This window comes from Schistosoma haematobium, chromosome 1, assembly GCF_000699445.3.
Source record: "Schistosoma haematobium chromosome 1, whole genome shotgun sequence".
NCBI lineage: Eukaryota > Metazoa > Platyhelminthes > Trematoda > Strigeidida > Schistosomatidae > Schistosoma > Schistosoma haematobium.
The window spans coordinates 20,789,305-20,806,869 of record NC_067196.1 but is presented as its reverse complement, the minus strand read 5'-3'; the positions used below and the strand labels follow the sequence as shown (position 1 = coordinate 20,806,869).

General features: G+C 33.3%; 1 protein-coding gene across 1 annotated transcript in view; it reads right to left on the bottom strand.

Moving 5' to 3' along the window:
- RYR3 (Ryanodine receptor 3) overlaps positions 1-17,565 on the bottom strand; it is a gene marked incomplete at both ends in the record, with an annotated part of 166,077 nt that overhangs the window by 83,287 nt on the left and 65,225 nt on the right. The window contains 11 exons of the mRNA XM_012937167.2: positions 402-823; positions 1,303-1,438; positions 2,146-2,249; positions 4,358-4,558; positions 6,054-6,286; positions 8,207-8,355; positions 9,118-9,242; positions 10,224-10,632; positions 11,591-11,848; positions 12,477-12,634; positions 16,854-16,972. Coding sequence (XP_012792621.2) covers positions 402-823; positions 1,303-1,438; positions 2,146-2,249; positions 4,358-4,558; positions 6,054-6,286; positions 8,207-8,355; positions 9,118-9,242; positions 10,224-10,632; positions 11,591-11,848; positions 12,477-12,634; positions 16,854-16,972 — 2,314 coding nt within the window. The remainder of the gene's footprint in view (positions 1-401; positions 824-1,302; positions 1,439-2,145; positions 2,250-4,357; positions 4,559-6,053; positions 6,287-8,206; positions 8,356-9,117; positions 9,243-10,223; positions 10,633-11,590; positions 11,849-12,476; positions 12,635-16,853; positions 16,973-17,565) is intronic.

Genomic DNA, 17,565 nt, shown 5'->3' with positions numbered 1-17,565 from the left:
CTTTATCTTTCAAAGTGTAATAGACTAATAACATATCCTTTTCCAAGTCTATTTATAAATAAAAAAACACATTTATGAGTGCTTTAGTTTCACGAAGATTATCAACTTAGCAGGTTTATTTCATTATTTGAAAGATTTCCTTATAGAAATTATGAAATCAAGATTTGAGCCTTCATTATCGTCATGATTCATCAATCAATAATGAGTGCTTCAGTAAGATAATAATTTTTAACTTTAGGGTCAGATTTCTAAGAAAGTGTGAAACATCGATGAGTCGGGGTACTTACGATGTGGTTATCAACTCTCATTATATTAATTTACACGCATTTATAGATAATATGTATAGGATATTCATCAATTAAATCCGATACGTGAAAAATTATTGTGAAACTTTTACTCACTGGTAGTGATTCAAAGTTGTATGGTAGTGGTGTAAATAAATTAGCGTCTTCGTAGTCCATCAAGACAGTTCGCCACCCTAAATCTTCTTCTTCTGGATTCAAGCCTGCTGCTTCAGCTTCTTGAGCCATTTTCACTAGTTTAATTTGAGCTGACATTACTAGACCTTCTTTCATTGCCTTTAGAAGACCACCACCAGCTAAATTAGGCTGATAATCTGTGTCGCTAATTAGCTGTCCAGTTGATTCGCTTGCAGCATGCAATCCATCTGGACCACCTGGTGGCACTTCTAAACCGTCTGTTCCCGTATTTCCAGTAGAATGTTTCATAACTTTCGATCCACCGCGCAATGCCGGACCTAAGCACTCTGGTCGGCGAATCAATAGACGAACAACTAAGTTAGCATTTTCTTCAACTGTTTCACCTAAAATTAAAGTTGTATAATATGATGCACGGTTATTATGAGCTGCATCGAACTTGGGATTATCATATGGAATCAAAACTATTTTAAAAAATCTTTACAGTATTAAAAAATCAACGTACAATGACTAATATTTCAGTGACTATTTCAAATCTTAACGTATATTTTAATTATTAAAAAGTATCCATACAATTAAATTTGACCATACAAATAATAACTAATACAATACGTTCATAACACATGAAACATAGTCTCAAACAAACAGTTCAGAAATAGTAGGATCAATTTATAAACTTATTATGAGAATTTGACTAAGCAGGTTGATCACTCAAAGTAGGTGAAGTGGTGCACGTTTTTGTTAACTGTGAAACATCATCACTTCTGAAATACAAAATCTATCTGACAACTAGTTTCGCCTCAAGCAATTTAAATAATTAAAGAATTTATAAATAACTGAAAGTAAATGAACAAAATATTTTTACCATTAACCCAAACAGTGAAACGTAAGAAATCAAGGAAACGTTCTCCTTCCACTGGATCCCATCCAATATCTGGGTAACCTTTAGCTAATAACTCAGCATTTGACTGAACACCACATCGTGATAAATAGATAGCAACCTAGAATATATAATTTAGTAGCAAAAAAATAGCTAAACGGAATATAAGTTTTCATAAGAGGGTAAATCTGCTTTTGAATTCCTAAAACAGTGCGAACTTGACAAATTTTAAAAATAAACAGATAACAATTTGTATCCATTTATGAATTTTAATGAAAATGACTACTTTCCTCTGGCAGAATCAGAAGAAATGATGAAGGACTTAATTTAAATATCATCATATCCGTAAGTTCTACGTTTAATTAATTATCTAAACTTTTACTACACTGTTGTCACGTTTGTCATTTTGTTGATATATATTCAAAGGACTTATTTAGTGAGTGGACGTTTAGTAAAGGGTAATGAATCTTGACTAAATTGTTTGATTAATGTTTCTAAATTAAAGGATTAAGAACACTGAAAATAAAACTTAATTCTCATAAAAACCATAGGATACTTGTAAGTTTTTCTGTATCTCCATTTTTGACACTGAGGACTGCAACTGATCTATCCCTATTAGCATATGTGTATTCCGAGTGAATGTCTCATTAATACAATTTATTTATGAATTTTGCATTCATCTGAATTAGGACTTTCATCCCTGTGTTGTTATTCACAGATAATCAGTCCTGAATTGGACGATACATGTGTCCTGGATTCTACTGCTAGAAGCAATCCATCTACAGTCTACTCCCTAGTCATCTTTAATCAAGTGTAGTCGTCTCTTACCTTTTCCAGTTGTTTTTCACGTAGAGCCAAAGCCAATTCATTATTATCCATCAAAGAGGAATAGGCTACATCCAATGGGCATGTACCACGAAGACTTGGACGAGCTGTGAATTAATAAATATCACATTACCTGTTACTTTAAAATTTTATTTAAAATGATCTGATAAGACAAATTTTTAATATCACAGAAAAAATATTTATAGAAATTAGTCATAATATCAATACATTGTACACAAAAAATTAATCTTTTACGAAATTTGTACTATCAGAATACTCACCTACGTGTTTCATGTAAATTAGAACTGTAATAAATAAATGACGTCTATCATATCACGAGAGCAGTAATAAGATTATCACTTAGGATGAAAACTAGATATCATAGTATAAGAAACCTACGCTTCACAGTTTGAAATAATTCACAAAAATGAGGAAATGGATGTTAGTTTTACGCTTGAGTAAATTTTATAAAAGGTACAACCCCGTTGATTGACTGGTAAGAAGTACATCCAACACAGAGTTAACATAAATTGTGAAATCTAATTCTATTACATGATTAAGTAAATGGAAGTAGGGCTGTGTACTAAGTTCTAAGCCAAACCGACGGTGTCAGTGCTAATGACAGAAATAATCTGTTAAAGACTATTGTAAATCTTAACTCAAGAGCTTTGTTAATTCTAAATATTTCCAATTCTCCATTATAACGTAACAAACATTAATCCTCATGTCGTACCTTCACACTCACTGGGTGATTATTTAAAAAACGACTAAATGAGTTATTACAACAATATATTAACATTTAAGAAAGTTGACTAAACTAGGCTGGGTCAAGTCAGAACTAATGATTTAGTAGGTATAGTCATTCCTGCAATTTTTACTATACAAAAAATGAAATTTATGAAATTATCTAGAACTCTTCAAAGCTCCCAACAAAATCGAAGACCAGACCATCGAGGATACAACATAATAAGACATTTAATAACTGGCGTTATGAATTAACTCTTAATGTTGACCTCATGACTGCAATATTAAGAAAGAAAGAATGGCGTATGCAAATAGTGAGATAAAAGTATGTTTACACACGTACTGCAAATCATAAGTCATGAAAATATACTCATCCATTCTACTATACACTGATTAGTTGTGCTAATGGTAATTAATGTGATTGTTAATTCAGTTCTCAACGTTTAATTCCATTACCTCTATTTTAAAACATGTTGTGCATATATGATATCAAGAGTTCACGTTATTATCAATAATTTTTTAATACGCAACTTGTTTTTGTTTTAATATGTGATATTTCTAAGAATTTGCATTCATTCCAGATATTCGATACAGTTGATAATAGTAGTGCTATTTTCTTATTGTTGCCGATAGCTTGTCATCATTTCATTTATGTTGATTGAACATTTTTTATTCGGATCAATGACCAATGTTGCGTTGGATAGTTTTCGTTTCAATATTTGGCTACCACTATATATTTTAACACAACCACTTGGTTTTATTAGATATTTTGTGTATCACTTTTATAATTATTAAAGGACACACCTCATTGATCATACCTTGGAAGGCCAAAAACGACTTAGATATTTCACGATTTCAGGATTGTAAACCTTATAGTTTATGGTCTTTATTAATAAGAATGGTTTTTGTAGACAAATCTCTGGTTTCTATATAAGCTTCAAAACCAACTCGATCACTCGGTAAAAATGCTTCGGTGAATTCGATGACCATATTGTTTAGTTTCTTAGTGTCACTTTAATTCAGTTGGCCAAATTAGCATTTATCAACCGTTTTCAATCATCTATTAAAAATTTATGAAACCAATTTATTCTTATCAACTGGAAAACTGATTTTATAATATTTGTAATTGTTTAATATTATCAAACAAGATAAAGTAACTAGAGAACAATAAGTCAATTTACCAAAACGTTTACCGACAAAAATATCATACATTTTCACTTATTTATTGTATCAGTTCCGTTAACTAATGGACGAAACGTGTTCACTTAGTGTTGAGAATTACCTACTATTTGAAAGAAAATCATCATCTTATTCTCGCAATATATTTCATCTAAATTTACTTATATACAGAGTATAGACAGTAAAGATTGTCAGTATGGGGTCGTGGAGATTATTAAGTTTTTGATTGAGATCATGATTCGACCTATTAATAAAGCATAATTTAATGCAACTAACAAACTGTATTGTTTACCAAGTAGCATAGATGAATTTTCTAGCATATAACTAAGATGTTCAAACATAGCTTTTTGATTATCTCTTGATGTACGACAAAAATAGCATAGAAAACGACAACATTGAACAACCATTTCAGTTGGTCCAGCTGAACCACGTTGTTGTTGCGATTGCTGTTGTTGTTGGTGATGACTTCCATGACCTGTAGTTGAATTTAAACCTGAATAAGAGTCATAAAATAAAACGGATGAAGATGGGATTATTCAATGGTAAGTTTAAGCTATGTTCACTACTTCACGCACAGTAATTTCTCAACTACATTATATTGTCACAATGATCAAGACGGCAAATAAATTTCTGATTTTCTTAAACCTTCAGTTAAAACAACAAAATAATAAGTTATAAGTACTTTTATCATTTTTAATTACATTACACATATTTACATACACGTGAAATACTAGATCACAGCGTAGTACAATTTATAAATAGTAAAAGATACAAGGCTAAAATATTTTAGACATAAAATTAAATAATTCACTAATAGTTAAAAATATCCACATAACTCCATGCTGATAAATATCACATTTTCATTAACTACTAATCTTGGGAGGAAATTTTCGGCAGTTTCATTAAGAATTCATAACCAGTGGAGTTTAACTGTGTAGAGTGTGATGCACTTATCCTTCAATAGTAATGGAAGATAGCTGTTGGCTCAGTGATCTAGAGCTTAAGCTCTTTCTGAAAGATAAAGTCCCTAGCAAGATCCCCTTTGGTATGATAGCGAGTGGGTACTACTGACGTGTGCCATAATAGAATGAAACAGTCATTCAGCTCTTTTAGGTCTTCTATAGTTGTTTAACTCAGGTTGATTCATGATACTATTCACGTTCAGAAATTTCTACAAACAAACTTTTATTTTATTTGAATAATAATGATTAATATCATTCCGCTGTAATTACTATTTTACCAAAAGTTATTTTACAAGGGGATGACATGTTCAGGATTAAATAGTTTATAAACATGATCGTCTCAAGGTAAATTGATAATGGATTCTATTTTTAAAAACTATTTTAGAGGGAATTTTGCCAGTATATTTGAAGATGAACTAGATACGATTTCTATTACCATTTTAAAATTTCAGATAGGCAAATTACAACATCTCGAAGGTCTTTAGGAGTCTGAAATTTGATAATGATTGTTATATTATGATGAGACTACAATGATAATAAAACTTGTAATGTATGTAGATTGACTTGGAATTATCGAACTACTCTTCATTATTTGACTAATTACACATAATTAACATAAACATCTTCATTAGTTTACATGAAAAGAAATTACCATCAATTACTTGAATTTCAAAGGCTCACAAAATATACTTGGGTTAAATAGCCATTTAATAAACAATTCATTTTAGATATTTGTTGTTTTCTTTCCAAGATGAAATTATTATTTAAGTAATAATGGTTAAATAATTATGCATTTAAGAGTAAATAACATTCTATTACATTAAGTAAATTAATAGTAAAATTATACAGTTGACAGCTTAATTGATTGCGTACATAGTTTACGTCATTAAGTGGATTCAGGGGTTGATTAATTGAAAATGCTAAAGTAATAGACAGATTAGCTCAAAAAATGACGAGCAGAAATTATTAAGTATAGAATAAAGAATTAGTATTGTCATTATCGTTATTATTACAAGATTAACTAACCTTCCTCATGTAGAACAGGTAATGAAGAACCAGTGACACTAGTCACTGTAATGTCAGTTATTACCGCCTGATTGGATGAGTGTATTGCATCTTTGGAAATGGCATTTCCACCTGGTTGTTCAAATGTTGCTTTAGTTAATGTTTGTACCATTAATTGCATAACTGTCTCATGTACAGCTAAACAACGTGTTAAATCAGGATGTTGAAAGAATACTTTATTATTCATTAAGTCCCTGTTTATAGACGTTCAGATATTGATGGTAACAAAAAAGATGAAGAAAACGGAAGCAACTTTTAATGATGTGAAATCGATGAAAAGTTTATATAAGGCAGTAACTATTATTTATCTAATTAAATAATCGTGTGTGTTATTAGATTTATCAGAAAACAAAACTTATTCCAGCTATCATGACAAGTTAGCTTTATTGTTAATAGGCACCAATATAAAGGCTTGACTTGATGATTTCAAATAATCTGAGCATCAGGTGGGAAGTAAAATATCACATGATATATTTTCAATGGTTTACTCTCGTAAGAGCGTGCAAAACGAAGAGTATTAGTAAGGGCAACGGACAGATGAGCAAGCTTCGAAAGGGTTTGCATCAGTAGTAATGAGAATCAAACATGAAGACTTATTAAAATACTACAAATATGCCACTAATATAATTACTGACTGAATATAATAAATTAAACGAAAGCATTGGATAAAGAATTTCCATCTATGGTGGTAAGTATTTAAATGGAATGAATAAAAAATAACTAGCACTTCGTCTCAAAATGGCTTAGTTGAGTAATGAGCACAGTTGTTAGTTCAATGGTAGAAATCATGAGTCAATTAAAGCTAGACCACCGAGGAAAACCTGGAAGCACTGGATGGCCGTTCCGTCCTATTGTGGGACTCCTCAGTGGAGTTCAACCGGGTCTGTTGTCAGATAGAAGCTCAATGAAGACAATGGTGGATATGAAGATGAATTAAAACAGTTGGATTCCGGCTCAGTGGTCTAGTGGTTAAGTACTCTCGTGTGAGACTGATAGGTCCGGGGTTCGAATCTCGCGAGGGACGGTATCGTGGATGCGCACTGCTGAGGAGTCCCATGATAGGACGAAACGACCGTCCAGCGCTTTCAGGGTGGTCTAGCTTCAATTAACTCATGATCTCAACCAATAAAATTACTATAATGTCCACAAAAACCCTTCTGACAGTTGTAAGTGTTAGAAAATATAAAACTATGGAATTACGTTACAATTAATGGATTGATGAGAGGACATGACTTTGTATAACATAAATTGACATCTAGACGTTTAAAATACATTATTTTATTAAAATTTAAAACGATAGAAAACATAAATCAAGGCAGTGAACTAGATTCCAGCCCACATTCTTCTATGCCATATCTTAATGGAATGAGAATACATAATAAGTAACATAGATACTAGGTTTTTGATAGTGAATGATTACACTTTTAGAAAAGGGAAGATAGTTAACGACAAGACCTTTTGATGGACGGAATACAGTACAGTGAAGTGGTGGTGATGTCACACGAAAGGGATAATCAAGAGTAGTCGTCAACAAGACCGGTATATAATATTGAAGCTAGTAACTACTGTTTTAGATGAAGCAGACAATTAGGATCAAATGACATGACGATCAGGTGTCCCCATCAATTTTTAATTCATATAATGCACAGAATCCACAGCTCAAATTCAAGACAACTATGGAAGGTAAGAATTTCCTCGTCCATAATTATATAAAGGGTGAAAAACGGATCATGATCTTTCCTGCTACTCAGAAACTGGAGTCACTGAAGCAGTGTCCTGGCAAGTAGTCATTATTATTCTCATTTTCATACATTCATTTGACCTATCAGTAGATACATATGTACACTTTGTGCAAATTATTTATCTAACGCTTGAGAATGAAAATAAATTTACTTTGCTGACAGACAGTACTTTAAACATACCTATTCATTATGACCATAAATGTAAACTCATAACTGTAGGAGCTTACAGGGATTTATCGGAAAAAAAATACTGGTTTGATGTTATAGAGATTTAAAAAACAAACAGATTTCTTAGTTATGATGAAAGGATATAAAACATCTTAGTACGGGATAAATAAAAATATAATAAATTAAAGAAAAAATCTAATTTACCATAAACAATTCTTTAATAGAATTTCTTCATTTGATCCTAATTGAACACCAAGTAAACTTCTTACTCGTCCAAGTGAACGTAGTAGACGAGATACTTCATCTTGCGATGAACCACTGATGACATAAGTTTTTTCTAGTGCATTTTTTAGCTAATTTTACACAGCACGTTTTAATGAATTTTAAAGGCGAGAAAAGAACAATAACGGAATAAAATTATTAAAACTGTTTTATATAAAATTTAGTTATCTTAAAATTTAAAATATTACGTGTTTCTTTTTATATTTTCGTTGCTATGGATCATTAGATACCAATCATGTTAACACAGATAATATTAATGTTAATAATAAAGAAAAAATCTGATATAACCATTTCGTTAAAGCATTGTAATATTTACATTCAATGCATATAGTCCAGAAATCAAGCTACACTCAAATCGTTACAATGACCACTGATTTTGCCGAGTTGTTAATACTTCTATAGTATCCCAATATTAAATAATAAACAGCGTTTTTACTTTGTGATCAAGGAGTTCAGAGAAAAAAACTTGGTTCTCAATGGTGTCGTACATTAAAACCTTACAACTGTGTCTATAACCATTTAAAACATAATAATGTATATAGGTCTCACGACCAAACCTTGACACTTGGACCATTTACTTAGAATCCGGTAACTCACTTTTCTACTTAAATCAGTTCTTGTCCATTGAATACCATCGGTGAAGAATCTCCTGGAAATCCTCAACACCGATGATAAGATGATACAGTTTAAGAGTACTTCCTAATATTCAATAATATCGCTACGGAAATCCGTTCATTTACGAATGAGCTTAGTTTCTATAAAATCTCTTAGGTGGAATATAAAACTACTTTTTAAAAAAATACTTGAGAACAAAATTTTCCAAATAACCTTACTTCTTCAGTTGCATTGTATTGACGATGAAGTGCAGAAAACATTTCTCGGATCAGTTCCAAACTTTCAATAAAACCTTCTTTAGCCCATTTAACTATCGTATAAACGATAAGTCCATCCAGTGAACCTAAATATAAATATATATATGGAACTGTTAACATTATTCTTCATATCAATATGAACTTTGATTGAGACTACAAAAACAGATCCATTTTTGTGAACGGTTTATTTCCGAATATTATATACAATAACTAGATGAGACGATTGAAAAATAGTAAGGGTAAACTTGTCAGTCTCTCCTAAATTAACTTAAAACTCAGTTATCATGGTCATTGTCTCACTTATTATTCAGCCTATATGTGATTGCCTCAACGTAATGATTGAAGTAATGGAGTCATTCTTCTCATCTCGTTCGCAGAAATCTTTACAAATATATTTTTGCTTTTTAATGTCCTATACACACTTTACACTTAATGATTGTTAGTCTATTTGTTAAAATCTTTCATAAATCTTCGTAAAGAATGATAACCTGTTTATCAACTATTTTCCTTATACAAATATGGATAGTCCATCTACCACCCCTGCCTGTTCTTATCAGAGGTCAAGATGGTTTATTGTCAGTTGAGTTTTACGGATTTCATAGAAGACAGCACAGTAACAGTTGAAAGCAAATTAGTATTTAGTCATCTGATAGAATTTAGTCGACATATTAACAATGTTCAGATTTATAGTTGGATTTGAAATTTTTCTGTTGAGTATTATTTTCTTCTGCTCTGAAAAGCATTTTTATCATAACAGTTAAAAAATAAAATAAATTATCAATTTCAAAAATTTTCACTCCAGTTATTTATTAACCTTCTATTCGCTAGTGTCGTATGAACTATGAGTGAAATCCATTGAAATAACTTACTGTCGGTCAATTTACGACTTTGAATTTATCAGTCAAACACTATCAACTAAGAAGTTAATTGACTTGTACAGTACTCAAATTGGTTATTGTCGAAAGGTTTGTTTATAAAGTCAGAAAAGGACGAAGATTTAAATAACAACTATTACTACTAATCAACGCATTTGTAGTTATCATAACATGTTTTATGTATAGACTTACGTTTTCCTGAATGATAAAACTGAGTAACAGATGTCTGCTCATTATTCTCATTCACTTCAATGGTTGAATCATTTGTCAATGGATTACGAATAATTATATTCCATAATAATTTTAAAATCCATGGTGGTGTACCTGAACCTTCTTCTGGATGACCCATATCAGGCGGGACCAATGGAAGGTGAGCTAAAGCTGTTTGTAATTCATCAGATGGATAAGATGGACCAAATGATGCTAAACTAAGTGTATCTGATGGATGTGTTAGTAATGGTGAATGTAAATGTGATTCGTCGAACCCACTGTCCGCAGACTTATCAGAGTCTGATTTATTTCCTGAGTTGCTTTCATTATTTTCTGGTAACATTACACCTAACTTATTACAGAGTAGTTTGTGAAAACTTCGAAGCATTTCCTAGCAAAAATAAAAACAATATAAGATCATTAAAAAAGAGGATGTGTGTAGATTGTGGTTGCATATTATGGAAGGATTAGATACTTATTTGGTCCTAATTCGGTATTCTTCCGTACAGTGTACTTATAACCCCCGAAACTATAAGCTATCAAATAATTGGCTATCATCTATATACTGGGTAAAACGATAATGTATCCGAAAGTTTACAACTAAAATAATTTATTATTAATAATTAATTATTTCCAACCTCAATTAATTTCTAATTATTCTACAATTTGTCATCAAACCAATGATCTTCACATGCTTCAATGTACTCTTCTACTTGAAAAAATAAAATTTTATGCAGGAAATAATTGCAAATCTAAAATCTTGTTGCTTTTAATAAAACAAAAGAAAAGCTGAAATAACATTAAGAGGTTGTTTTCTTGAGGGTAATGAATTAGTACACATAAAACGTTTTATTTATAAAGATTACAAATTTTTAACAAATTAAGTATTATTTGAATTTCATTTGGTTTACATGGAATTCATTCGTTTACCTGAAATTTTTGATTCCACCACTTATCTTATTGAAATGTATATTCCTAAATGATTTACTTGGTATACAAATGAATTATATCATTTCTTTGATATAAATTAACACAGAAAGATTAGGGTTACCATTTCAGAAACTTCTGATTGAGAATACTTATCTCTCAAAAAAGGTATTCATACCAAATTAATATTTCACATTTCTAACCGATACAAAGTTCTGGTGACACCCAATAAATAAACTGAGTTCTTTGTTTTCAATATTCTTTCGACATCAAATTCAACTTACGACAGTTTTAATTTTCACGTAGTTTGTCATATGAACCAGTGATAAATCTATTTTTCCTCTATTAGTCAAAGTAAAACATGATTAAACATCTTTAAAATTAAAAAAATCAGTATAACCGAAATTTAAAAATCTTAGTACCTTAACTTCTTCTGAGCAGGGATTAGTTTCAACATCCTCTAATTCATCATCTTCTTCTTCATTTCCAGAAACTGTCTCATTAGTTGATGGTTCAGTTTGTGTCTCTTGTGAACGACCTGTTGGTCCACCTGGACCATGGATTTGCAGAAGACTTTTCATTTGTACTGAGGCAGGGCATCTAAATTCCCTTGTTCTTCTAGCTGCTACAGATGATGGTAGATTGGATTTCTTGATAGCCATATACCTAAAATTTTGATCCTAAACAAGAATTATCAGGATAAGTTATGCATGAAATACTAGAGTTATTGGAGCATTACTTGCATCACAATTTTATCTGCTAAACAATGTATTTTCAGTCCATTATCACACTTATATACTAATGCTTTTATCTCAGATACTTTAATTATCATCAAATATCATGAAGTAGCATCTAACTCCTTGTTGATAATTTGATCTGACACTAACTGTGATCAATCTGATTAGTCTACATAAAATTTATCAAAATCAGTAGGTCATAAAAAATCCAGCAAATATACGACAACAGAATTAATACCGTACTTTTGCTGTTGCTGTTTCATGGTCACTGTTTTCATTTTCTTCTAGCTAATGGTAGATTATTATAGTTACTCTTTGATAGCAGTGAAACCGCTCTTTATTATCTTATTTACCTCAACAAATGATAACCCAGATATAGGTACTCAGAAAAATGTTTCGCAACTACTGGTTTGTATTGTTGTAATTCCTGTGACAAAGAAACTTACGAAATTTGTCTTACTTTCATGTCTTCGGTATCAATCTGATCACGTCTTTAAGCCGGTGTCTCTTTTGTGATTATTTTTACAGTACAATTTGAAATTGTTTGAAATTAACATACTGATTGACTTACTTCTTGTAAAGCTTGCACAAATTTACTAGCAAATTTTACAACTTGTTCTACTCGGTTACGTAATTGTAAATCACATAAATTATGTAACAGACGGCATATTTCTAGTTTGACACTTTCTGGCAAGTGAAACTCGAGTAGACTTTCATACGTCGAATCACCTTAAGATATCAACAAACAATTAACATGACAATGATAACCGTAGTAATATAAAGTGTGAGTCTATAATACTGAGAATATAAATAAAATATTTGAAATCTCGAACCACTTTGTAATAGTGAAGTTTCATTATCACTGTGATTAGGAAAAAGAATGAGGATTGTGGTCCTTATAAAATGTATGCAACATTCAACTGCAAGATACTGTCAGACACAAAATTTAAATGATAAGCGCTGAATGAATTTTATTAATCAGGAAATGAAATATGATCATAACACTACAATACATGTTTGTTAATATAATGTTTAGAGTCAATTAGCACGTATCCTTATAATTTAGCAATAAGTTACACCTGCAAACTATTCCTTTAAGGATTGAAACACAAGTCGCTCAACTTCATAATTATAGGCGTTACTCCTAAATAAATATACAAGTACAAGACAGAAAGTCAATAAGAATATATATTCATGTACATAACTATTTATATTTTACAAGAATCAGCCACTGAATGCTTTGACATTTAAAAAGGATTTGATAGCTAGATAGCAAAATATAATTTATAGTAAATACAATATTGGAAAAATTAATTAAACAATAGGATGAATAAAAAATTACATAAGTTGTTTGAATTTCATTCAATACATATCTCACTATGACTGGATTATATATTTACCATAATCCTACAAAACTCCGCCTGTAGCTCTTCTAGAGTTACTGCCGGTCCCAAGCCCGGGTAAAGGAGGAGGGTTGGGCATGGGGTTAGCGTCCCCATCCCGTAGAAAACTAACTCGCTAAAAAACGCTTACCAGAAAAAATAATTCAAACCATTTTAACTCTGCCCTGAGAGTTAGAAGGTCTTCATTTAGAAGAATTATGACGCTTCATGGTGAAAGCCGAATTCCTTCGGAAGCCACGAGGCCGATGCCCCTTCTAACAACCAGAGCAAAAAATTTTATAGGTACATGGAACGTTAGAACAATGTGGGAAACCGGGAAGACCAGCCAAATAGCAACGGAAATGAGGAGATACAACTTGGCAGTACTGGGAATCAGCGAAACCCACTGGACCCAAGCTGGACAGAAAAGGCTAGCTACGGGAGAGATGCTGCTATACTCCGGTCACGAAGAGGAAAATGCTCCACACACACAGGGAGTTGCTCTTATGCTGTCCAAAGTAGCACGAAATGCACTTGTAGGATGGGAATCCCACGGATCCAGAATCATCAAAGCATCATTCAAAACAAAGAAGGAGGGGATCTTAATGAATATTATCCAATGTTATGCACCCACCAATGATAGCAACGACGACATTAAAGATCAATTCTACGAGCGGCTGCAGTCAATCATAGAGAAATGCTCAAGAAAGGACCTCACCATTCTGATGGGAGATCTAAATGCCAAGGTCGGAAGAGACAACACTGGATATGAAGATATTATGGGACGACATGGACTGGGAAAGAGGAACGAAAATGGAGAAAGATTTGCAAATTTGTGTGCATTCAACAAATTAGTCATAGGAGGCACAATATTTCCACACAAACGTATACACAAGGCTACATGGATCTCACCGGACCACACTACAGAGAACCAGATAGACCATATTTGCATCAACAAAAAATTCCGAAGGACAATGGAAGATGTAAGAACCAGGAGAGGAGCTGACGTAGCTTCAGATCACCACCTAGTTGTAGCCAATTTAAAACTGAAGCTAAAAAAGAACTGGACAAGTGGACAAACAGCACTACAAAGGTTCAGTACAGCCTTCCTTCGAGATACTGACAAACTCAATGAATTCAAGATAGCTCTCAACAACAGATTCCAAGCCTTTCAAGATCTACTGAAGGAAGAAGAAACTACCATGGAGGACAACTGGAAAGGCATCAAAGAAACATTGACTTCAACGTGTCAAGAGGTTCTGGGCCTAAAGAAACACCATCATAAGGAATGGATCTCTATAGAAACACTGGACAAGATCAAAGAAAGGAAGAACAAAAAGGCAGCAATTAACGACAGCCGAACACGAGCAGAAACAATCCAAGCACAAGCTGAATACATAGAAGCAAACAAGCAAGTGAAGAGGAGCATTAGAGCCGACAGGAAGGAATACGTGGAAGAATTAGCAACGACGGCAGAAAAAGCTGCTAGAGAAGAAAATATGAAACAACTTTACGATACAACGAAGAAACTATCAGGGAAATACAGTAAACCAGAGAGACTGGTCAAAGACAAAGAAGGCAAGCCAATCACTGAAATTCAACAACAGCGAAACAGATGGGTAGAATACTTCGAGGAACTCCTGAATAGGCCGGCTCCAATGAATCCACCGAACATCGAAGCAGCACACACAGATCTTCCTATAGATGTCAACCCACCAACGACGGAAGAAATTAGAATGGCCGTCAGACAAATCAAGAACGGGAAAGCAGCGGGACCCGACAACATACCAGCTGAAGCACTGAAATCAGACGTCGAAGTAACCACAAGCATGCTTTACCCTCTATTCAAAAAGATTTGGGAGGAGGAACAAGTGCCAATGGACTGGAAAGAAGGACACCCCATCAAGATTTCAAAGAAAGGAGATCTGAGCAAATGTGAAAACTACAGAGGCATAACACTACTGTCAATACCAGGGAAAGTCTTCAACAGAGTGTTGCTGAACCGGATGAAGGATGCAGTAGATGCCCAACTTCGAGATCAACAAGCTGGATTCCGAAAGGATCGGTCGTGCACAGACCAAATTGCGACACTACGGATCATCGTCGAACAATCAGTTGAGTGGAACTCATCACTATACATCAACTTCATTGATTATGAAAAGGCATTCGACAGTGTAGATAGGAGGACATTATGGAAACTTCTTCGACACTACGGAGTTCCTGAGAAGATTGTCAATATTATCCGGAACTCATACGACGGACTACAGTGCAAAGTAGTGCATGGAGGACAGCTGACAGATGCATTCCAAGTAAGGACCGGAGTCAGACAAGGCTGTTTACTCTCTCCATTCCTCTTTCTTCTGGTGGTCGACTGGATTATGAGGACCTCGACATCTGAAGGAAAACACGGAATACAATGGACAGCTCAGAACCAATTAGACGATCTGGACTTCGCAGATGACCTAGCCCTCCTATCACGTACACGTGAACAGATTCAGATAAAGACAGCCAATGTAGCAGCAGTCTCTGCATCAGTAGGCCTCAGCATACACAAAGGGAAAACCAAGGTCCTCAAATTCAAAGCGGAGAACAGCAATCCAATCACCCTTGATGGCGAAACTCTGGAAGATGTAGAATCCTTCACATATCTGGGAAGCATCATCGATGAACAAGGAGGATCTGATGCAGACGTAAAGGCGAGGATTGGCAAAGCAAGGGTCGCATTCCTACAATTGAAGAACATATGGAACTCAAAACAACTTTCAACCAATATCAAAGTGAGAATCTTCAACACCAACGTCAAGGCAATTCTACTGTATGGAGCTGAAACTTGGAGAACTACAACAACCACAATCAAGAAAGTACAAGTATTTATAAATAGCTGTCTACGCAAGATACTCAACATCCGTTGGCCGGATACCATCAGCAATAGCCTTCTGTGGGAGAGAACAAACCAACTTCCAGCTGAAGAGGAAATTAGGAAAAGACGATGGAAATGGATAGGACATACATTACGCAAATCGTCAAACTGCATCACGAGGCAAGCTCTAACTTGGAATCCTGAAGGGAAGCGGAAAAGAGGAAGGCCAAAGAACACATTACGTCGGATAATAGAAGCAGATATGAAAAGGATGAATTACAACTGGAAGGAGCTGGAAAGGATTGCCCAGGACAGGGTTGGATGGAGAATGCTGGTGAGCGACCTATGCTCCTTCACGAGGAGTAACAGGTGTAAGTAAGTAAGTAAGTAATAATCCTACAAAATATAGATAATAATTACTGTCATATGAATAGCCATTTTTATAAGTTCATACAGTGCTTAAACTGACTGAATGAAATTGATTTATTTTTCATACAACTATGAACAGTTACTTCTCAATTTGGGTGATATGACGTTATGGTCTCATCACTTACAATAATATCGCTAAATGAATAACAAAATGATAATAGGCTTCTACATTGATCATATTTCAGTTATACAGTGACTATTTCACATGTTGGCGATTAACCCATAACTTATCAACAACTCTAAGAAAAAAACAGAAATAAATTACATGTATACAAACCTCTTAATGGCAATGATGCTTTAAATGATTTAGGATCCAAGATAGCCAATAGAGTGTGAATATCTTTTTGATCGAGCACACCCATAACAAGTAAACAGTTGATTGTTTTTACTAACGGTCTAAAACACACAAAAGAATTTTTTCAAGAAAATAGCATTATTAGTTTAGAATTAATCAACTAGAAAAATTTCCAGACTATGATACTGGTTAGTCTTTGTAAGAATGTAAATCCATGGATTAGCCTTATTGTCATCAGCATATTTCTATCTGACACGTAAGATACTATTTTTAGTTCATTAAAGCTGTTTTAGATCAGGACTTATCACAACGAAGTCCCTACTGTTATAATTTGTCGTTTGAATGCTTATTGTCTTGGCTCTTTTAATGCTACATTTTGTATCCGTTCGTCGCTGATTATGTCGGAAAACACTTATCACTTATACTCCGAACGAGGGACCTCTGAACCCACAAAGTATGCATAAACACTGTATGATTATCAAATAATGATTGACTTCTGTGTTTTCTATTCTGTTCTTTGAGCATGATGTTGTCTTAATATAAGTATTTAAAAATGATATTTTGTCAAAGGACTATAGTTCATGATTAGAATACATTAAATTCGTTCTCCTCATTGATACAACAAGACCGATTGTGTTTGCCTAACATGTTTAACTGATCAAAAAGTAATAATAGTACTTAGGCCCCCTGCTTG